The 24,035-nt window shown below is 37.1% G+C and overlaps 2 protein-coding genes across 3 annotated transcripts in view; one reads left to right on the top strand and one right to left on the bottom strand.

Annotated features, from left to right (window-relative positions):
- The window catches only part of LOC147531616 (uncharacterized), a 34,949-nt gene extending 31,087 nt beyond the window's left edge, over positions 1-3,862 (bottom strand). The window contains exon 1 of the mRNA XM_086650589.1: positions 1,862-3,862. Within this exon, the coding sequence (XP_086506715.1) occupies positions 2,344-3,786 (1,443 nt within the window). The 5' untranslated portion in view covers positions 3,787-3,862 and the 3' untranslated portion in view covers positions 1,862-2,343. The remainder of the gene's footprint in view (positions 1-1,861) is intronic.
- Positions 3,863-10,664: 6,802 nt separating this feature from the next.
- On the top strand, positions 10,665-23,037 carry LOC147531617 (Ubiquitin-like superfamily protein). Of its 2 annotated transcripts, XM_086646871.1 has the most exons (5): positions 10,665-10,867; positions 15,879-15,959; positions 21,398-21,583; positions 21,802-21,841; positions 22,840-23,037. In XM_086646871.1, exons 2-5 carry the CDS (start codon positions 15,957-15,959, stop codon positions 22,911-22,913), a joined length of 303 nt encoding a protein of 100 aa, XP_086502997.1. In that variant the 5' UTR covers positions 10,665-10,867; positions 15,879-15,956; the 3' UTR covers positions 22,914-23,037. The 2 variants fall into 2 exon arrangements, with proteins under 2 accessions (XP_086502997.1, XP_086502998.1); XM_086646872.1 differs by lacking the exon at positions 15,879-15,959 and having other exon boundaries at positions 10,754-10,867.
- Positions 23,038-24,035: the final 998 nt, after the last annotated feature.

Raw genomic sequence — 24,035 nt, forward strand, 5'->3', positions numbered from 1 at the left:
GCTTCTCTCTCTCTCCCTCTAGTCTTTCTGTTGGTTGAGCTTAAAGAGAGGGCTCCCAATCCGAGTTCCTCCCTTCCTCTGTCTCTGTTTTCCTTTATCATTTCATGGCCGAATCGAATCTCTCTCTCTTCTTTCCTTTCTCTTCTTTTCTTTCCTTTCTTCTCTCTTTTTTCCTTTCTTCTCTCTTCTTTCCTTTTCTCTCTCGGTTATAAGAGAAACTTTCTCTGTTTTGAAAAATCTCGATTTGAAGAAGAACAACTCTCGGTTCTAATAAAAGGAAGAAGATGACGATGACGTCAGCTGACGTCATCGAGTCGGGTTGGGCTGTCCGGGTCACGAGTATAGCTTGGTGTACCTCTGGACGTGACAGAAAGTAGCCCACTTTGTTTCTTGTCCCTCTGATTACTTTGCTCGATGCGCACCACGTGTCCTTCTTGACTCTTGGTCCACCAAATTTGACCCGAACTTTGACTAGCTCTATCTTACTCATCCGGACTCCGATTTGACTTCCGTTTTCGCCTACGGGTTCGTCTTGGACTCTACTTTCCATCCGAGCACTAATACTGATCATGAAATCAGAATCACAGAATGACCAAAATACCCCTAATCTGCATTTCTCCGACTTTTATCCGTTTTGCACACATAACTCTGAAAAAGGTACCTGAGTAAGGAAACACAAGCAAAACATCAGAGTAACAGCTCGAATTAGACTAACTAGTCTAAATTAAGATATTCAGATGAGGCATTTTCATGACTCATCAAACATCCCCAAACTTAGATTTTGCTAGTCCTCGAGCAAAAATAGAAAAATAAAACTAAACCCACCTTCACCACTTTCGTAGGGAATCACGATTGCACTTAGCACGTGCAACAAGCCGTTAAACCTCTAGGTTACCCAAGAGGACGAGTTTTGTCTCGTGAGGGTTTGCAGTGAATATACCCACAAAATTCAAATATCTCAAAATTCCAAAAGGGTTAAGTATGACATGAACTAAAAATGTTTATCCGGTAGATTTTCGAAAGTTAATAGAAATGAAATCCAAATCGACCAAACCATACAAATGCAAAAAAAAATCTCTTCACTAGTAATCAAGACTCGAAGTGCACGTGACCAGCCAATATGAGTATCATTTCGGTTCTGAAAAGACAAGACCTCAATTACCTTCTCAATATATTTCGCCTCGACTACTGCCTCACGGTCATACACTCAAAAATTTAAGTCACTCAGAAATGTTTCACTCAATGTGCGAGTATGAGCATGAAGAAAAACTCAACACATTACAAAAGACAGACTAAAATTTTTGATGAACGACTGATCTCATAGGGAAGAAACAACCACTAATACGGAATGGGGAAGCTTACCAACTCTTCTCACCTGATCTACTTTCTAACAATGCTTCCTAGAGGTCAATAGATGTTAAGGATGTGACTAGAACTCCTGAGAACTCGACGTCTTCAAATCTTCAAGAACTACTTCAGGGAATAAACACTTAAACAGAACTAAAAACTTTTTCTTCTTTTTTTTTTTTTTTTTTTTTTTTCATACGACTCATAATACAAATACTACTTTCTTCACATTATTCTTTCCTTGGTAATATTCTCTTCATTTTGCTTCATGCCTTATTCTCAGGGTTCTAACAAATAGATTTCTATCTTCCTCTAGTTGACACTGTTTTCAAGTTTCTCAGACTACAAGAGAAAGGTTTACTTCCTGATGACATCCCTAGTGGTTGTAAAATTTGAACTCAGGAGATCAAATGAGTTCTTCTTTCAATATTGCGAGGTTGAGTAGCTCTTCATTCTACTCAGAATTAGCTCAGAAGAGATCACTCAAAACAACAAGAAAGGCGCAGAATCTCACATAGGTTAAGTCTCCACTAATGATTGATTAAGTTCTCTCAGAAAAGTCAACTCTTCACCTATCTAACACTCACATGGCTAGTGCACAAACAACTTCAAGACTCGAAATTCGTGGAAAAACCTTTAGCAAACGGATAGTCTGACAAACTAGACTCTATAACTATTAACAAGCAAAAACAACTAGACTCACATTTTCAATCCAAAAATTTTAAAATTTTGAAAAATTTTGAACCCTTTTGAATTTTTGAAATAAGGACTTAGCAAAAAATTCATTCCCCTATCCCCAAACTTAAACCGAACATTGTCCTCAATGTTCTGAAGACTATGCAAAAAATAACAGGGTGAAGGGAGAGATATTACCCGGTTCATCGTCCTCTGCATGGGTTGCCTCCCAGAAAGCGCTAAGTTTAACGTCTTCAGCCAGACGAAACAGATGATTCGACAAAATAAAAAGGATTAACCTACTGGATTACAGATATGTGATTAACTGTAAACCAATATTCGATACATCTGTGGGTCCACCCAAAACACAAATTTTTCAGTAAACGATAGTCTCACATTTTTGTGAATTGCAGAGAGTGCATGTGAGACTATCAAAGAAGAGGGGCAATCCCCAAACTTAGTGGATGCACAGTCCACTAAGTAACTATAAATACTCGGACCAATGACTAGAAAGTCATCAAAAGGATCGACATAACAATGAAGGGCCAATATATCCGTCGAAGGCAGAAAGTCATCTGCAAGTTTAGTGGATAGAATATCCACTATTTCCATAGACGTTCTCGAGGAGACATCTGAAGTGTCCCAAAAGGGATCAACAACCGAGTCTGAGACCATGTGAAAGGTCAAACTAGACTCTAAGGGTAAGGCAATATGCTCGGGGACCACGTCAAGGTCCATGGTTTCCTTAGGTAAACAGTCTGACAAACTATCTAACATGTCTCTACTGTCATCAATGTCCTCAAATACATCTGGAGTCTCGCAGTCATTCATAATATCATGCCTTCCTAGAATTTCATCTAAGGCTGACTCCTTACAAATCTCAAATGTCGGAAAGTTCAGAATAGTGTCATTCCCAAACTTGCTCATAGCGCCGTCATTCTGGATATCAACGTCTAATACAGTCCTATCATGGTGAGATGACATAGGTGGAGGAAGCAAGACAACAAGGTCATCAGACCTTTCAGGCTCTAGGGTATTATCAGTAAATTCATCGACATTTAACTTAGTACTAGGGTTAGACGTATTAACCTCGTCATCGTACCTAGTACCTTCCTGAGTTTGGGGTGGTGAACCCCCTTCCTCGTCGGCGAATAACTGTGACTTAAACATTTTCATCTGTTGAGCCAAGGACTCAGTATCCTGCTGCATTTGAGTCGTATATTGTGACATAATCTCAATAAGACGACTCTCGGACTCTGATCGAGATCTATCTTCAAGAGTCTCCTCGTAATAAGGTTCGCTAGTGTAATTAAACGTAGACTCTTGATAATAACTTCCTCCGTACATATTAGGATCATACCTGTCTCTAAAGTCATTGGTCTCAGAATAGTGTGGACAATAAGGTCTCTCATATATATTTGGCGTCGGACCATATCCATCGCTAATCGGACCATCTCTACACATTTGTTGATAATCTCCTAATGTCATATGAGATTGATCAGGCTCATATGGTCTACTCCACTCACTAATCGGACTGTTTCTAGACATTCGTTTATAATCCTGAAATGTCATACCCGGTCGGTTAGGCTCGTCTCTACACATCTGCTGATAATCTCCTAATGTCATATGAGATCGATCAGGCTCATATGGTCTACTCCACTCACTAATCGGACTGTTTCTAGACATTCGTTTATAATCCTGAAATGTCATACCCGGTCGGTTAGGCTCGTCTCTACACATCTGTTGGTACTCTCCTAGGGTCATACCAGTTCGGTTAGGCTCAACTAGCCTATTCCCCTCGTTAAGTCGTTGACAATCTCTTAGAGTCGTACCACGTTGTTTAAGCCAGTCTTTACGCAACTGTTGGTATTCTCTTAAGGTTATATCAGTTCGGTTGATGACGGGTCCCTTTAGATCAAGGTCATCATCATCAACAGGGTACGTCCAACCATTAGAAAAATGCGCCATGATGGTCAGGCACGATCACAAGATGAGAATTGACACTTATGTAACTAAACTTGACTCCTTTCTTTTGGTCCAAAATATTATTATTTTTTTTTTTTTTTTTTTTTTTTTTTTAACACGAAAACCGAGGAAGCACTACTAAGATCTTATAAAAAGTACCCACTAACAGGGGATTCGTGGGTGATTAGAGAAAGTTACCTCCCGTTCGAGACGGGCGACGACCTTTGCAGACGACTCGGGCCACTCTCCCCGCGAGTGTTCGAACCCGAGGCTTCGTTTTGGTTTTTTCGGTTACAATTTATGCCCTTTAAATTAGGGTCAAAACTTAAATCCAAAAATAAAGTCTAGAAATTCTAAAGTCTCTCTCTCACCAAAAATAAAATAAAATAAAACTGTAAATTTCTTCTTTTCGACTCCTCCTCCTTGTTTGCGCCTTCTCTTTCGCTCCTTAATGCCCTGCACACCAAAAATAGAGAAGCAAGTCAAAGTGGCCAAAAATAAAAACTTACCAAAAATAAAAACTTTCCAAGTTTAGAAAAAATTTTGAACTTAGTCCCCGGCAGCGGCGCCAAAAACTTGATGGGCCTAGAAAGTTTCCTAAATAGGTCACCACCCGCAAGTATACGGGCGTCAAGTGATAATTCCGGTAAGTCCGGTTCGTTCCTCAGAGACTAAGTGAAACCTATTCTAAGACTCGGGAGTAACTTGGTTTTTGGTTTTGATGAGGTTTTGGTAATAAAATATAAAATATTAAAGTAAAATTATGGAAAGAAAATAATTACAAATGATACAAGGAACTCAAATGGGGGAGAGGATCTAGGGTTTAGGAATTCACCACATAAAATTACCTTTAGAGCAAATAATTATCTAATTAATTCTCTTTTTTTTTATAACTCAGAATTTCGGATAATGAACTATCCTAATTCCGGGAGATGTTTTCGTTAAAACCGAATAAAACATAACAATGTAATCATTTTATTTTAAATAAATAAATTTCTAAACTACTATTTATCAATTAATAAGTATGAATCGTCAAATGATTTAACATAAGCACGATGCATCAAATCGAAAAGTATAAATAGTGAAAAGAAAATCTATTTATCAAACTAAAACGAATTAAACTATGAAGCATTAATCAAGAGTTAATCAATAAAAATTATATCTCTAAAAGGTCAAAAATGGGTTTCATCGTAAAACCCTAGATGGAGAGTCTTAGCTAATCATGATCGAGATTTAAATAAATATGAATAATAAAAGAGAATGGAAGAAAACTTATCTTTTTCGCTATTTCCAAACCAAACAGGGCCTTAGGGAAATGATTTCCTTCTGTTTTTTCCAAAATTCCGCCAAACAGACCCTTAGGGAAAACTATTTTCTCGTCTTCCCGGAAACGATTTCCAGGTGAGAAAATAATTTTCCTTCCCTGGTTTTTCTTCTCCTTCTCTGTTTTCTCTTTCTTTCTCTTTCAATCTTCTCTCTTTATCTCTCTAATGAACACAGAAACTCTCTCTTAATCTTTACAACCGAATATGATGAAGAAAGAAGAAGAAAAAAAATAATAATGGAGTTTTATAACTTAAATTAAATCTCTTTCTCTCTCTACAATTCAAGAGCTTCTCTCTTACTAACTCTTTCAATCTCTCCTTCTCTCTCTCACAAAGAGAAGAATCAAAAGAAAAAGAAACCTAACAGTAAACTCTCAAAAACTGTTTCTCACTCTAGCTCTCGGTTCCATTAATGGCCGAATGGAGAGATGATCTCGGTTTTCCTCTGTCTCTCTGTCTTTCTCTGGTTCTAGCTTCTCTCTCTCTCCCTCTAGTCTTTCTGTTGGTTGAGCTTAAAGAGAGGGCTCCCAATCCGAGTTCCTCCCTTCCTCTGTCTCTGTTTTCCTTTATCATTTCATGGCCGAATCGAATCTCTCTCTCTTCTTTCCTTTCTCTTCTTTTCTTTCCTTTCTTCTCTCTTTTTTCCTTTCTTCTCTCTTCTTTCCTTTTCTCTCTCGGTTATAAGAGAAACTTTCTCTGTTTTGAAAAATCTCGATTTGAAGAAGAACAACTCTCGGTTCTAATAAAAGGAAGAAGATGACGATGACGTCAGCTGACGTCATCGAGTCGGGTTGGGCTGTCCGGGTCACGAGTATAGCTTGGTGTACCTCTGGACGTGACAGAAAGTAGCCCACTTTGTTTCTTGTCCCTCTGATTACTTTGCTCGATGCGCACCACGTGTCCTTCTTGACTCTTGGTCCACCAAATTTGACCCGAACTTTGACTAGCTCTATCTTACTCATCCGGACTCCGATTTGACTTCCGTTTTCGCCTACGGGTTCGTCTTGGACTCTACTTTCCATCCGAGCACTAATACTGATCATGAAATCAGAATCACAGAATGACCAAAATACCCCTAATCTGCATTTCTCCGACTTTTATCCGTTTTGCACACATAACTCTGAAAAAGGTACCTGAGTAAGGAAACACAAGCAAAACATCAGAGTAACAGCTCGAATTAGACTAACTAGTCTAAATTAAGATATTCAGATGAGGCATTTTCATGACTCATCACCAGATTAGCCCGGTACAAACACTTTTGGATAACCTCCAGGTTTCGACCATGTTCCTGATCATAACTTTCGCTCCCAGGACTGTCTTCGTTGGCTCTAGCCCAACTAGTTTGACTAGGATTTCTCCTTAGACCCTGGTCGTTGCATTCGCTACCAGGGTTGGTTTCGTTGGCTTGTGCGCAACTAGTTTAACTAGGACTTCTCCTTAGACTCCTGGTCGCTGCTTTCGCTACCAGGGATGGTTTCGTTGGCTTGAGTGCAACTAGTTTAGTCAGGACTTCTCCTTAGACCCCTGGTCATTGCTTTCGCTACCAGGGATGTTTTCGTCGGCTTGAGCACGAATAGTTTCGCCAGGACTTCTCCTTGTAACCCTGGTCGTGGCTTTCGCTACTAGGGTTGTTTTATCGGCTTCAGCACGACGAGTTTCGCCAGGACTTCCCTGATACCCCTGGCCACCTCTACCAGGGTTGTAGGTTAACTAGGACTCTCCTTGGGATCCCAAGTGGAGACCGCGTTTGACTCGAGTAAAGTGAGTTTAACTAGGACTTCTCCTTGTAAGGTCTCTTGTTGTTGCCTTAGCTATCAGAGCTGCCTATCGTGCCGGCTTGAGCGCGGTCAGTTTAACCAGGACGTCTCCTTAGGACCCCGGTGAAGGGTCAGGTTTTACTTAAGCGAAGTTTCAGTTTAACTAGAACTGCTCCTTGAGGTTTGCGGACGTCTCCTTAGGACCCCGGGGAAGGGTCAGGTTTTACTCGAGTGAAGTTTCAGTTTAAAAGAAGAAGAAGATGTTGCTCCCCAAACATCAGAGTGTATTAATTCTAATGGAGTTGTTACAGAAGATACACTTGATTTATGAAAAAGTTTGACAAGAGTTACAAACAAAAGGAACAAGGGAAGATGAAGATTATTTGCCTAAATGACATGCTTCATTGTTCTGAAGGCAGGATGACTCAATCTTGAGTGCCAAATCAAAAGCCAATGTAGCAGCAAACACAGAACTTTGAACAACAGAGGGATGAGAATGCAGCTGAATAGTGTAGAGCCATCCTCATATGGACCATGAAGAAGCTCCCTGTTCGATTGAAGGTCCTTGATATTGAAATATTCAGGAAAAAATTAAAAGTAACAGTTATTGTCTTTAGCAAACTTATGAACAGATAAGAGATTCTTAGTAATAGTAGGAACATGAAGAATATTGTTAAGAAAAAAATGAATGTGAATCATATGAAGCAACTGTTGAACCAGTATGCGATATAGACAAACCTGAACCATTACCAATTTTGACATGTCCTTTGCCTTTGAATTCTGATTTAATTCCTAAACTGGAGACATCTGAGATAACATGATGAGTGGCACCAGAATCAGGATTCCATGTGGTTGAAGAATAAGATGGACCTTGTGGTGGAACAGAAGAATAGGTATTGTGGATTGCAGGAAAATGTGTTTCATTATCTATGAATGGATGAGATTCGAAATGTTGAGGCATAGAGGAGTAGTCAAAATCAGAATAGGGATATGATGAGTATTTAGGAAAATAGGAGTTAGGATCTTCAAATTCAGTGAGATAAGATTGATACTCAACAGTAGAATTGGATGATTAAGGTTGAAAAGCTGCATTGTTCTTATTATAGCAATAATAAGCTGAATGACCAGATTTGCCACAGATTTGATATATAACTGGAGAAGAAGATCATCCTCTGAATAAATTTCGACCATGATGTCTTATATCAGTTCGACCTCTTCCTTTGTAATAAGATTGACCTCTACGAAAACCTCGAAAAGAAGAAGCCTGACTCAAATTAATGGAGGAATTGAGAAGATTGAAAGAAGTTTCACGTTGTAATCGATTTTCTGCAATCAGAAGACCAAGTAAATCATTAGTAGAATAAGACTGGGATTGAAGAGAAAAGACAGCTCGAAAAGAACCATAACAGCTGTGAGACCTCTTAAAAGTATATCACATAGATCATCACCTGAAATAGGGTTAGAAGCTTGACGTAATTGTAAAGCAATTGATTTTTCTTTATTGAAATAGTTTTGAATAGAGTCAGATCCTTTCTTCAGATTTTGAAGATCAGTCTTTAGATTGGATACTCTAGCTTTCGAGTGAGATGAATAAGAACATTCAAGTTCAGTCCAGACATCTTGAGAAGTTGTGAGATCAAAATCTTGATTATGAGTTTCCTCTGTGAGAGAGGCAAGAAGCCAGCTAAGGATCATTTGATCTTATTTGATCCAATTTGTGTATTCAGGATTAAGAGAGGGAAGATCAGTAGGATGAATTCGAGTGAATTTGTCAGGACAAGGAGAAGATCCATCTACAATATTAAGAACATCATAAGAACATAGGAGAGGTAAAAATTGAGATTTCCAAAAGATGTACTTCGTAAAAGTCAATTTATTTGAGACATATTGATTTATAGTGGAAGGAGAAGGAAGATTAATCGAAGAAGAAGAAGATGAGTAAATTGTAGAAGAAGAAGAACCAGTAGCCATTAAAAGGAAAGAGAAGAACAGAAACTAAAGAAGAAGAAAATGAAATTCGAAGAAGAACAACCAGAAAACCAAAGAAGAAGAAGAAGAAAAATTAGAAGATCATACTTGTTTGAAAAAGAAAAATTGAAGAATCAAGAGGTTCGGATACCATGTTAGAATTCATGAAGAAGAAGAGGCGGAAATCAGAAAATGAGATTTATTTCATTATACAAATCAACCACTTTTACATTGAGAGTCTTAGTTTAAATAGAGATTTGAGAGAGAGAGAGAGAGAAAAACAGAAAAATGTAGAGAAAGAGAGAGGTTGTTAGTTGTTTCATAACTAACTTTAGTTTCATAACTAACTTAACAACCCAACAACTCTATCAACTAACCTAATTTAATTAACTCGGTTATATACATTTGACTAAGTTAAAACTCTTAATTAGATGATAACCAAATGTCCTTAACAAAGATAGACTCAAAATCATGTTGATTTCTTCTCCACTTCCCTCCTATTTATAAAATTCTTCCATAAAGTGCAACTAGGAATCGATAAGAATTTGCCAACAAACATGAAATCTAATCAAAATAATCGAGTTCACAAGTCAAACCCTCACCATTAAATTCATAAAAACAAAACACATGAAAATATACTGAAAACCTTGCTAATTTCATCTTTAACTTCCCTCTGATTACAAAATTCTTGCATAAAATACAACATCCAGGAATTGATAAAAAAATTCCAGCAAACATAAAACGTAATCAAAACAATCGAGTTAATAATTCAAACACCTCACCATTAAATTAATAAATAAAGCACATGCAAGTCTAATTACCAAATATCCAGTTGCATAACATTACTCAATTCAATTTCTAAATCCATATAAAGTTTTCCAGAACATTTCCCTATTTCAATTTTTCAGAACATGAAAGTTTATTTGGATTTAGAGATTGTTATGAGATTTAAATATCCAGTTTTAGAAATAATACCTAATCCAATTTTAATTGATGACACGAGTTTGTGTATGAGATTAAAAACATCAAAGGTTTTGAATAAAGGAAAAACACTTACAATCTGGTCGTCTCTTTTATGTCCTAAGACTTAATTTGTACAAGTTTTCTTTAATGGCGGAGCCATAGTCGCTGGTTGAAGTTGGCCCAATTGAAGATCTACATATGGAAGTACTATATAGTTTGTAAGATCTCCTCATCTTTCTTTCTTTCTCTCTCGCTAACTCTTTCTCTTTTATTACTTGTTTCCTGCTAGATCAGCAGTAGCCCCGACGGGTTATGTTTTCATTTCATAAAATCTACATCCGTATATCAATGGGGTTTGTTATTCTGTGCAGATTGAGAGAGAAAGAAGAAAAAGAAAAGAAAGAGAGAAAATAAGATGAATATGATGAAGAATAAGGTGGTGGTGTTAGGACAGCGAAAGAAAAACAAAGACTGAAAAGAAAAAATGTTTTATTTTAAATGGTCGTTCGCCCATCAACCGTGGACTTTTTTAAACGAGGAGGACAGAGAGAGAAAAAATAGGGAAACCTTTTGTAACATAGGGTACACAATGAAAAAAAAAATATTGACGGTTAAGTTTGACAAACTCAAAAATAATTTTTGGATTCAAATAGAAATGTTGGACAAATAAGAGGGCCAAAATTTTTAGTTGGTCACAAATTTGGGGCCAAATTGGAATTAACCTTTTTCTTATTATGGCTGAAAAACGGTTTTAAGATGTCCAATTTCATAACAATTGCAGTCGGATGTTACTCACTAGGTTGCGAGTGTCAACTTGAGTAGAAAGGAGAGGTAGGAATCGAAGAAGGAAACGTCGCAATTTCTCAGGTAAGAACCCTAATTTCGCCCTTTTTATCTTGGAACAATAGCTTGCAGATTTCTCACAACCTTATTATAAGTAGGAATTCGGGAGTTGAAGTATTTGCTTGATCTCAGTTTTCATGTAATAACTATTAATGATTTATCAGATCATTTCAACTGTTTTTATCCAGGGGAAAAAGGTTGGAAATTATCGATTTAGAGATAGCTGTTTCAAAATTATAATGTTATTCTACTATAATTGTTGGCATGATGAATGTGATTGCTGTAAATTGGGGTTTTATGTCGTCAAGTTATATGCTGATCTAATTGATGTACAAACTTCAAACTTTTCTCTTCAACCAAACAAACTTGGTTAAATCTAGGGTTTACTAATTCAGAAAATTTTGATAAGCATTGCTTTAGTTTAGATGGTACCATCGGACCATTTGGAGATCAAGGGTTAATTCTTTCTGTAAGAGAGAGGAACCTCCTACAGATGACCTTCTCTTTGAAACTTTTTATGTTTTAGTAGAGTAGGGAAAGGGTCAGAAGTAAGTGTTTAAAGTTTGTGAACCTTTTTGAAATGGGAATTCCTCATTGACTTCCTATTTGGTAACATGCTATTTTATTTCCTGTAGTTTCCTTGATTCATAAAATTGTAGTACTTGGTTAGTTTGAGAATAGTTGAAAATGTTAGATTATGATAATGGACAATGACAGATTAGCCTCAGACAAAAAAAACATTAACCTTAGAAGAGGTACAATGGCTAGAAGCAGGAGCAGAAACTTAGATTACTTCCACAAAATCATCAATTGCCGAGCTAGAACTAATTGAATTGGAAGATCATGGACCTGATTGATATCCGATATCCTTTTATAGAAGATGCTGGGATATAATTAAAGAAGAGATAATTGACATGATAAAGGTGTTCATGGAGACGACTGCCTTAAGAGTGGAGATTGAACCAGACTTATTCGTATTGATACTGAAGAAGAGCAAGTAAGAAACGTTCGATGACTTTAGGCCAATAAGCCTAGTGGGAGGGCCTTACAAAATTGTCACTAAACTCGCGGCAGCTAGACTTCGAAGGTTCTAAATACTTTTGGTATCCCCCTTTGAAGGAGCTTTCGTAGCAGGTAGACAAATCCGGGATGTAGTATAATGGCTAATGAGCTGATAGACTCAAGAAGGAAGGGAACCAGAGGCCTACCCGTGAAAGCAGATCTACAGAAGGCTTATGATCAGGTAAGTTGGGACTTTCTGTACTAGACAATGGAGAAAACGGGATTTGGATACAAATGGCATTCGTGGGTTTGTGGATGCGTATCATCACAACATTCTCAGTCCTCGTTAATGCTAGACCCTCAAGAGTCTTCTAAAATTCCATAGGAATCTGTCAGGGCGACCCACATTCACTGATGTTGTTTCTAATGGTAGCTGAAATCCTTAGTCTCTTTTTGCAAAAAGCAGAGTCGAAAGGTTGGATCAGGGATTCTAAAGCAATTGTTGATGTAAAACCAATGAATCACCTGCAGTTTGCTGACGGTTACACTCTTTTCATAGATGAAGATCAAAGATAACTTAAGTGGCTGAATAACATTCTAATATGGTATCAAATTGCTTCCGGTTTGAAGCTAAATTACTCCAATCCTCAATTTGTGTAGTATCACAGCGAAATGAAAAAGGCTTGAACCAGTCGGAACTACGTAATTTTGGATGTGAGATGGAAAAGCTGCCAAGTACCTACTTAGGTCTCCCATTGGAAGAAAGTTCCAGGAGCAAAGCCCTTCGGGACCCAGGACTAGAAAGAAGAAATCGAAGGCTTTCAGTCTGGAAGGAGGTAAGGTAACTCTCATCAAAGCAGTTTATCAGCTCTGCCTACATACTATCTCTCTCTTTATGCTATCCTAGTAGGAGTTCTAAAGATAATAGAGATGAATGACTTCTAATGCAGTGATTGGTGAAATATCATAGGTTAAGAGTATGTGTTGGGTGGCGTGGTCAATTGTGTGTAAAGATCTGAAATTCTGAATCAAGGAAGCCTAGGAATCAAAAACGTAAGAAACATGAATAAAGCCCTGTTAATGGCTACAGAGATTCAAAGAGGAGAAAAAAAGACTCTTGAGAAGTATATTAGCAGAAAAGTATGGAAGCTCCTTGAAGAAGTGGGTGATTAACAATATGTGGGGTTTGGAGAGGGATCCGGAACAGGGTGGAGGATTTTATGGAGCTAACAAAATGGAAGTAAGAAATGGACAAAATACTCTATTCTGAGAAGATATCTGCTGCCATAATTTAACCCTTAAAGGAAATTTCCGGCTATCTATCACTTAGCAAACTCAAAATAAGCAGCAGTCAGCCAGGTATATAATTCCGACCGCGCCTGCTGGGATCTAAACTTGAGAAGGAATATCAATGGTTGGGAAGTACCTATGTGGGTAGATCTGCTGCAAATAATAGAAGAAAATGCCCCTAATATAGAAGAGCACGTGGGGATTTGGAATAAAAAAGAGGATGACAAAATCACTGCAAAAATGTTTACTGAAGAATGAACCAAGACGATATAGAAGATCATATGTGGATAAGCAGAATAATTTGGAGCAAATCCACTCTTCAAAGAGTATGCTTTACCGTCTGGGCAGCCTGCCTCTAGAAATTGATGACACTCTGACAGTGGTTCAGTTAAATTGGAGAGGTTTCTGCTTAGTGCATCATGTTTAAAGAGGCAGCAGATCATTTGTTTGTTCATTGTTGATTTGCATCAACACCCGTGAGTTATTTGAATAACTCCATAAAGCCAAAATGGTGTAATCCATGGTCGATTAGAGAAGTTCTGGAACAATGGCAAGGGATGCAAAGAATTTTGGGACATGATCCCTAAGGCCATTAGTTTAAAAATCTAGAAAGATAAAAATAATGAATTCTTTTGAAGAACATAACACTCATAATTCAGTTCTAGAAGATGATGTAAAAGGCTTGTTGTTCAATTGGTTCAGAAATCTAAGTAATGTTAGAGCATCTCTTGCAATGATTTCTTTCAAAAATTGGGAGGCTTGGATCAACGTTACCAGATTCGCTCATGTAGGGAGCAAACCCTATCTGTTTCGATCATACCCTTTAGGGTAGGTTCGCGAATCAGATCGCCAAAACCTGGGGTACCCATTTGCACGACAAAAAAAAGATGAAAAACATGGCGTACCCAAACCTGGCGTAGGGGTCAAACTCAAAATAATGTTTGCAAGATAAGAAAGTCGATCAGAGAAATAAGAACGAAAAACAGATGTTTAAAGCTCCAAGTTTTTTGTGTCTTGAAAACGTTAGAAGATATATTTTTTAAGTCTTCTCTCTTAAGGTTCTTGTGGAAATTTCTAGGTTCATTTATTTTCTTTCTTTTAAGTTTCACACTTAACGGTGAAAGAAATAGAAGAGAGGACGAATAAAAAGGAGAGAGATACCGACTGAAATTTATTTTTGGTGTATTATAAACACTACTTTTAGGGTTTGTTATTGGTTAATGTGTATTCATCCATCAGATCAACTTGAATACAATAGGGTCCGTTAGACTATATAGGTCTTACAAAGTGTGAATTTTACTTTAAATTTTAGGGTTCTGAAAATAATTTATGATTAAAAATTTAAGTTTTACGTTATATATATACATTGTATAAAATTTCGAATAATTATACCCTAGAGAGTCGGAAACGTCTAATTAGCGCACACGTACCGGAGAGTACCACGCTTTAGGTAACATTGGCTTGGATATAGTAACATGTAACCTAGCCACCCATGTTGTTTCCATAGTTTCAATTTTGTTTATATTAGTTCAAAGTTTAATTATTATCATCTGACACAATAATATAAAAGTAAACACACCAGTTACTTTTTGTGGGGCATGAAGGGGTATGTGTTAGCTTATTTTTGGGAGGACAAGAAAAGAAATGAAAAAACAAGAACATAGGAGCAAAATGAATGAGAAAGTGAGCCAGTAAGTGAGCAATGGTTCTTACAGATATCTCATTTATGATGATGTTATAACTTGAAAATAAGCTTATATTTTTCTCGAACTGCAATTGAATGCTTTAGCTAAATGAAAAGAAAAATTATGTTATTGAGGAAGACAGGTTAATGGTAATCGATGTGGTTTCTGTGAACTAGAGGAGCTATAGATAACCTATCCATTGTGCAATTGCACAAGCACTTCGTCGCTGGTCCAAAACTTTTAAGAATAGGAAGCATAGATGGTCTCATGGGGTCATTTGATCTATTTGGGAAGAAAAAATTAGTAAGATCTTTGAGGGAGATGATGCTTCCGAGAGATTTTCCTCCAATTAAAAACTCTCTAGACTTGTAGACGTTGTCTTACAAATGAAATCCTCATCCACTTAATTTTTCCTTCTTTTGATTGGTAAAGTACTCATTCAATTTCTGTAACTGTAATTTTTTACCCTGCCCCAACAACGAAAAAAAAAAGAAAAGGAGTAATACTCGGATATTTAAAGAAAGGGAGAGCTCCACTAAGGGAACTTCGCTAAGAAAACAATCCTATTTCACTGTGTGTAACATTCAACCATGGGCAAAGCTCAAATTTAGAATGATGTTGTGTTGAAGTGGGAGTCTTTACTTTTATGTAACGTTTTAGGCTATGAATACTTGTACATAGATTTTTCTTTAATACAATTAAGTCAACGTTTCAAAACAAGATAGTAAAGAAATGTCAAAATAAAGAGGGCGACCCTTCCTCATGCTGTTAGCCTCAATCTTACCTCACAGAACTTATGCTCAACCGACTTAAGCATCTGATTAAATTATTTTCATGCTTGAGCCAATCTGCTTTAAGGTAAACAGTGATTAGTTTGTCAGAAACTCAACCAGGTAAGGTTATGCTACAGTTTGACATGCACGTTTACGCCCGACACATTTTTTTTATACATTATGTGATGTAGGCATGCCTTTTTTGTAGTTACAATTTGAGCGATCAGTGAAATTTTTTTTTCTGGTCTTTTATTGAGTTGACCAAATACTTTCATGTGGTGGTAGGTCGAGAGTTGACAGCGTATAGGACGCTTTCTTTAAATTCATCCATTTGTTCACTTGCTCGAAGTGGGAAGCACTGCAATGGTAAACACATTATCATTTTGCTAGTTTCTCTTATACTTTTTCTAAACTGACTGCAGCTATGTATTTTCTGGTACAAGTTATTAAAACTCCCAAAATTTCCAATGAAATCACCGAATTATTTCCATTTCCGAGCCAACCAAAACGAAATCTTACTTGCGTGTTTGCTTTGCATTATTTCCTCTAAAGTGATCGAAATAACGAAATATTTCTATCAACAATATGTTTCACCCATAATTTGGAGGAAATGACTAAGAAAATATCGATACATTAGAAATATGTCCCTATTTTGTTCATTTTGGTGGAAACAATGCAAAGAGAACCTGTAAGACTTTTTTCAGTTACGTACGGAATAGAATCTGGAAATTTCTATGGAAATTTCGGAAAATATAATACATTATGTAATACACACAGTACATAGATAATAAGTATAACAAGGTTATTTCCTTTTTGACCCCTTAGTTTATGACCAGCTTCGTTTTCGACCCTGTAGTTTTTGTAAATTCAAAATTGGCTCCCTTTCCTATTGTTCTGTCAGTTACATTTAACAGTTGCTACTTAATTTCCTCTTTGACGCTCCCATAAATCAAATTCCCTTTTGTCCCCTTCTTCTATATGTTTATCTGAAAAGTGGTCGCCCGCTGGCCAAGCGTCGGCAACTTTCTTTGTCTAATTCTTTTTCTTTTTCTTCTACCACCATCTTTCGATCAAGATTGATCTTGGAAATAATGGTCGTTCATGTCATTGTTGTAATTGACAGATTTTCAAATGTTGATTTGTTTATAAATGATAAATGTAAGTTTTCACCCACCACGATTGTAGAACATTTGAACGAGAGATAAATACACATTCAAATTGGGACATCTATAAAAAAATAAAACTTCAAATCTTAAAGCTTATCATTGATTTGTTTATCTACCTATAGCGGTTGACAAATCTATACAAAAATCGAACTTCAAATCTTAAAGCTTATCATTGATTTGTTTATTTACCTCTAGTGGTTGACGAAACAGAATTGGTCGATGTACACTTAAGAAGATCAAAAGAGCTACAAGTAAATTAAAAGAAGGCACGCCCGAGATGACAAAACTAAAAGAGATAAAGAGTAGATTTTTTTATGTCCATAAGATACGAAGCCGAGCTCAGTGCCTAATAGTGACTTCATCCTTGACTAAGAAACATGCTTTAATTATCTAGACATTTCTCGAACGACTTTGGTCTTCTTCATTTATGAAATTTCAGATGTGGGTCGGGAGAGAGGGCGGGAGAGAGAGACAAAAGAAGCGGAAGAAAGATGGTGGCGGCGTTGATGGTTGTGGTGGTGGAAGAAGAATAAAAAATGATGAAGCGGTAGCTGGTTGGCCTGCCGACAACCACTTTTCTGATAAATCATAAATATTAGGAAGAAGGGCACAAAAGAGAATTTTATTTAAGGAAGGGTAGAATAGGAAATTAAATAGCAAACGCTAAAAGTAAGCGACGGAATATAATTTTTTTTTTTTTTTTTTTTGAAACCATTGAAACCCTTTTCATTCATAAGTGATTAAATCACTGATTTACATGGCAAATAGTAATTCCTCTCTGTTCAGCGACATGAGAGTTACATAAGTAAATTCTAAGAACTTCGAATGTAAAGTACCTCATGAGGTGAGAGAACTTGGACTAGACTCTGACGAAAAAGACAGAAAAAGATGAAAGGATCCTAAAGATCACGAATAAAAGGACCCTAAAGGTCAACAAAATATTAAATAATACTAAATAAAGAAAATACTAATTTAAATCCCCGTCGCTTTCGTCGGAAAACCGCCGTCATCATCGGAAAACCGCCACCACCATGGAAAAAACCGCCACAACACCAGTTGTTATAGTTACTCTTCATAGAAACCCTAGATTCAGATCTTCAAAGAAACCCTAGTTGTCGTAGTTACTCTTGTTGTAGTTGCTCTTCAAAGAAACCCTAGATACAGATCCTCCATTGAATTTCGATCAAGAGTGACTATGTTTTTTTATTGTTGAAAATGTGGATATGTTTATTAATAAGAAAAAAGATCATTGGGGTAGCAAACGAGAGAATCATGTGAGGCATTAGACTATAAACACAACTCTCTTTCTCTCTCTTACAGACAGCCAGCTGCTATCTTGTTCAGAGAGAGAAGGTTGAAGATGAACCTTACTCTTCAAAAAAGTAGTAATTGATGCAAGATATTTGCTCTGTTAAGCAAGAATCTAGAGAGAGAAAGATATTGAGGTTCTTGTTGGAGTATTTTTAGGGAGAGTCGGAGAGAAAAGCTATTCATTATTAGAACAAAGAAAGAGAGGAATCCGGCGAAGGGAAGACCCTTCGCCGGAGAAGCCAACTTCGAGATTTACTCAAGAAAACGGTTATTTTACTAGAGAGGGAGAATCGGAGAGCCTTTTTCGCGACGGAATATAATATGGGGCCAATTTTGAATTTTCAAAAACTAGGGGCCAAAAAGAAGCTAGTCACAAACTGCCAATATTTTACAGCAACGTCTTAACAAAATGCTACTAATTTTCCTTGTTACCCTTCATCGGTCATGGTTATAGTGAAGTAATATGCATATTATGCTTCTTCCTTGTTTATCAATTTTGTCCAAAGAAATACATTATATTCTCATCATTTGCTTAACGTTTTCATCATTCCTATAAATTTGTAGTTATTTCCACACTGACCAAAAGATTCCTATATCTATGCGAACCGAAATATAGGCCGCAATTGAAATTTATACCTTTGCTACAACTATTGATGTACTCGATTACGGAGTATATGTTCAATTTAATATACATCTTTCGTACAGCCGTCCTCATATATTGTTTTAAAGCCTGCTATTCCTTGCACTTTGTAAATCTAATATGTATTGAAACTACATGAGCTACATCTGTTGTAGGATTAGGGGTTAGTGACTTAGTGTATAGGTTGTCTAATCTTTCTCAAACAAATGTACTGTACCCTCTATTCACTTTTCACGAAAGATGGTTCTTGAGCTAAGATTGTAACTAGTTCTGGTGTGCGTGAGCTTTGAAGTTGAGAAAAAACTAACAAGAACGTTATTTCAAGGGTGTCACGTCATTGTCACAAGTAAATGAACGCAAATCATGACTTGTAAGTCCACCCATAAACAAGCTATTCTATGGTTTCTGGTGTGCGTGGCCTTACACATAAGATTGATATCTGTTCTGGCTACTAAATGAAATTTTTGCTCCTTTTATTTGACAGATAATGCTTTAGGAGTATGTAGGTTATTCATTCCACAATGTGAAAACTTAATTGATTAAAAAGGTCGTGAGATGTTACTTCGATCTCAACGGACCATCAAAGCCAGCTTAGTTTTGGAATACATCTTTTTGATGTCAACCCGCTAATATGATACTAAGATCACGCCCAACCCAGCTCTGGGTGACCACCGATTAACAGCTATTTATTTACTTGATCTTTATTCTTGGTTCTACAGTTACTCCACTTTTATCTATTTACCTGTTGCCTTTCAAAGAAAGCAAGTATCAGAAACTTTCTACTAATTAGAATCTTTAGTTTTGGGGAAAGAAGATTTTTTCCCAGGCTGACCTATGATATTATATTCTATTTTTTATGAGTTAGAACTAAGAACTAGTTTATTTGGGAAATTGACATTGGGAGATTCTACTAGATTCTTTTAACTAAGTGTAAACCTCCATTAAAGCTCCGGCCAACGCGTTTACATCAGCTCTACTTTTGTTCTTGAATTTGGTGACAGGCCTTGCTCAACATTTGTTTGGTTTTGGTCGGTCTCCAGTTACTAGAACGGAAACCTCTTTCTTTGTATGTGTACCATTGATGTGATGTTTCAAAATGTATTGGATTTTTCAACCACCCAAGACATCCATTTGGAGTTTAAGATCTATACTTGGCGCTGTGAAGTTATTTCGTTCTTTTGTCAATGAGGTTTACATAACTCAAATACAATCAAGTTCTACTTCCATCATTATGACAGATTCATAGTCAAGAGTGTATTAAGTATGTAGTTGGGGTGACGAGTGGCTCAGTACTCGACTCTGTCTATGGAGTGCGCCGGTACGGCGAGCCTGCTGTTTTCCGTGCTCCAAATTATCTTGAAATGGATGAGTCGCTCTATCGAGTCACTGCGGATTTAGACGAAGCGCAAGCCATTGACTTACCGAGTAACTCATAACCAAGGTTACCTGGTTCGCGGATCGCTCCGGTACGTGTACGCGGATCGCTCCGGTACGTGGTACGGGTACCGGTACGCGGAACGCTACCATGTGAGTATCGGGTACGCAGGGGTATACTTCTCCGGTATGCCATTTTCGAGTTCAGTACGTTTTGGACTATTTTTCATAGACAATAAATACTCTCTATGATGCATTTATAATAGATACACCTCTTAGACATCATTTCTCCATCAAACTTACAATCTAACAAGCCAATTAAAAAAGTTCTTGTTGTTTAACTACCCAATTAGTCGAATTTGTAGTTTTCTACAAAGATTTTAGGTTAATTAAGACTAAAAACTCAGATACAGTAATTGTGGGGTACTGGATCGCGAACCCACCCAAAAAGGGTACGGTGAATCGGGTACGCGGTACGTAGGGTAGAGGAGAGTATCTGGTAACCTTGCTCATAACAATAAATAAAAAGAAACATCCATTTTTTCAATTTTACTGTATATCTCCACTTCAGCATGCATATACGATCAGTTTAGGTGTATTGCGAGCTTCTCCACAGTAATGTTAGACTCTTCCCTGAGCGAATCAGAGCTGAAATATCAGTCCTTAAGAGTCATTTATTATGCTCTCGTGGAAACCTGTAAGGAGCATGCTCAAATTGAGCCGTTTTGGACTACAACTCTCTCTCGACTATCTTGATGGTATTTTGCCTCCACAGTAATGTGGGACTCTACACCTGAGTAAATCAAAGCTGAGACGTGAGTCCTTGATTATATGTGTACTCGTGGAACCTGAGAGGAGCATGTTCGTTCATATTGCGCATCCTTTGGACTACAACTCTTTCTTGACTATCTTGATTATTGCACGACATAATAGTTGGCCACCTCCCACCTCTTTATTAAGATGTCTGGGACCTGGTTCACCATACAGTAGACTTACACTTCTATCCATAAGCTAGAACTGATAATAAAAGGCTCACAAGTTCGTTACAAACTATAAATGAATGAAGGAAAGATAGAAAATGGGCCATATATTGACAACATAATGTCCTTATAAAAGACAATGGAAGTGTTTCTTGAGTTTATTGTGAGCGTAAGTGTAACTTTGGCTATGCGTAACTTTGGCTATGCATTTGATGAATGATCAAATGAACAAGCTCCGATTTACTTTGTTCTGTTTACAATTAGCTTCATGTCTCCACTTTCACCTGAGACAATTTTTAATAGTGAAATGAGTTGGTGTAATATTTTCTGCAGGCTATGTATATTCGCGTTAAGCGCCAGAAGATAACATACTTTGTGCAATGTGATCCAACTGAGACAATTTTAGACATCAAGCAGAAATTGCACACACTTACTGATCAGCCCGTTATTGATCAACGTTTAATCCTGGTAGAAACTGGGGACATATTGGATGATTCAAAGACATTGGCGGATCAAAAGGTAAACACTATACATTTGTCTTCCACCCTTCCTAAATCTTAACAGTTTAAGTTGGTCCAATTTACTTCCGACCTTATATAGCAAAAAGTGGGAGTAGGTAGAACCAGAAACTGTTGTTCTTTTTCTATCAGAATTATGTACGTAATTGGTTTCTATCTCATTCATGAAAATGTCTTCATCATTATTTCTTAAATTTTTGTTCTTTTTCTTTTGTGCAGGTGGACAATGATGTTGTTGTGGCATTAACATTGAGGAAAGGTATTGTGTTGTATATTACATTTTATTCTCTCTTTTCATCTTATAAAGTATTAGGTATAACCCGGGCGCATGGAGCACAACACTTTTGTCGAGCATGATATCCTAGGGTAAACGGACCGTTTGTGGAGCACGTTACGCGAGGCTGAATGATTTGAAATCTATTAATACGAATAACAGATAACATTAGTAGAACTACAGGACTATTTAGGGTTCGTAAAGAAATTTCTCCTTTTACAACATGGAATGGTTCGTTCACTTGATATTCATTACTTGAGATCATTCATCCTCATTCCACCCCTCCCTTCCCTAATCACCAAAACATAGCACAGAGTAAAGAGAATTTTTTGAAACTACTACTCTTGTAATCACCTTCCAGCTTGACCCTCCAGTTCCACATGTAATTACCGGAACCTATAGTTGTAAAGATCTATAGCACAGAGTCTAGAGAGAGAGATTTTCAAATTCGTTTACAGACTATAATTCGTCCCTGCCTTTTACGAACAAAGGTCCCTATTTTCATATTTGTCACCCCTTACCTTATAATCATCTCCTTGGAAGTAAAATGTACTTTGAAAAGCCCAAAATATGGGAGTTATGTGGTAGTTGCATCTGAAGCAAAAACTGCTGTGCGTGGAGTTCTCTCGACCACCCTTTCTTTGCAATAGTAAGAATGATAGATTTTAGGAAACCCACTAGTGATATATATAACCTTTTGATAGATTTTTCTCTGAATCCGGAGGGTCAAGACTGAGGGGAAAAAATTGTGCAAGTACACCAGTCGCTTAATAAACTTTCACATTTTCCACTGTTGAAGTGGCTGCAAGTATCCAGCAGGACTCCGATTATGTGTAACCAACATGGTGAACAAGATATGGAGTTTCCTTGTTATGAAGTAGAATAAACAACATCTTCAACTAGCATTCTTTGTTCTAACTCTCTGCTTTAGCTTTATCCTTGGTTTTAGTTTATTCACACTCCAATTTTGCTTTCCCGTATAGATGATAAAGCTTTCGAAGATATCAACATCAACTCGCCGGAAGACACCTACTACCGTGATGGAGATGGTTATTGAGTCAGTGAGCCGAGTCATTAATTTCGAAACAATGATAATTTGGTATATTTCAACTATCGCTATGTTTGATATCACCTATTTGAGAATTTCTATGGAAATATGTATTTCCATAATTTGGAACTAAGTATATTATATTTTATTCAGCAAGGCTACACAACCCGCCTCCTTGGACTCCCACATGAACCGCATGTGAGAGAAACAAGGGCTTCTCTTTCCACGTGACTGAACATTGAGAGGATAGAGAAACCCTTGTTTCTCTCACATGGGACACTGGGAGTCCCAAGAGGCGGGTTGAGTATACTTTTTGTATTTTATTGGCGTTGGAAACCAAAGAAATAGTATTTTAACTTATTTAAATCTATTAAACTGAATATTTATCTTAATATATATTCAAAATGACATTTTCTTTTGTCAATAGTAGCAAAATAACATTATTCTTTTATGTTTATGAATGACATTTTTATCGTAAGGTTAATAAAATGACATTGTTTCCTTCTAGTATTTTTTTTTGGAAACTCTTGACTTGATAGAAAGTCGTAAGGCAAATGTCATCATACAAAAAGTTAAACATGAACTAAATTTACATACTAGACCATTGCAAGGACCCAACTTAAATTTAGTAAAACAACTATCCTAACACCGAATGGGTCAAGTCGTGAGTCGTTGTGTTGGATTCTCGCAGGCAATGCTGGAGCACCCCAAAATTTAAACATGAACTAAAATGCTGGAGCGCCCCACAACTATCCTAAAACAACTATCATACAAAAAGTTAAACATGAACTAAATTTCCATTTCAGATATTGACACCGGGCAAACTCCCTCATATAGAAGATGAGAAAACCTTATTTCTTCCTATCAAGATCCCCCAAAATATCTGAATCTATCGACTGCAGCACTGCTCTCCAACTAATGACATTCCCGCAGAGTGTGAATGTATAGCCCGTCAGCAACCTCTTCCTATCAAGATCCCCCGAAAAACCTGAATTTACAAATCCAACCACCGAACCAGAAGTGTCAACCCTTCTGTCGTAAATCAGATCAACATCTGCAATTCCTCCCAAATACCGCAGTATCCATTTCACAGCCTGCCAATGACCTCTCTCAGATCTGCCCATGTATCTG

Source organism: Eschscholzia californica, unplaced genomic scaffold (genome assembly GCF_041429995.1).
Source record: "Eschscholzia californica isolate CP2 unplaced genomic scaffold, dmEscCali1.0.p SCAF_6, whole genome shotgun sequence".
Classification (NCBI taxonomy): Eukaryota; Viridiplantae; Streptophyta; class Magnoliopsida; order Ranunculales; family Papaveraceae; genus Eschscholzia; species Eschscholzia californica.

Bases quoted from the DNA above. Each gene is read 5' to 3' on its own strand.
- LOC147531617 (XM_086646871.1), top strand. The intron at 21,584-21,801 runs GTAAACACTATA...TCTTTTGTGCAG, and splicing joins AGACATTGGCGGATCAAAAG to GTGGACAATGATGTTGTTGT. The intron at 21,842-22,839 runs GTATTGTGTTGT...TTTCCCGTATAG, and splicing joins GGCATTAACATTGAGGAAAG to ATGATAAAGCTTTCGAAGAT.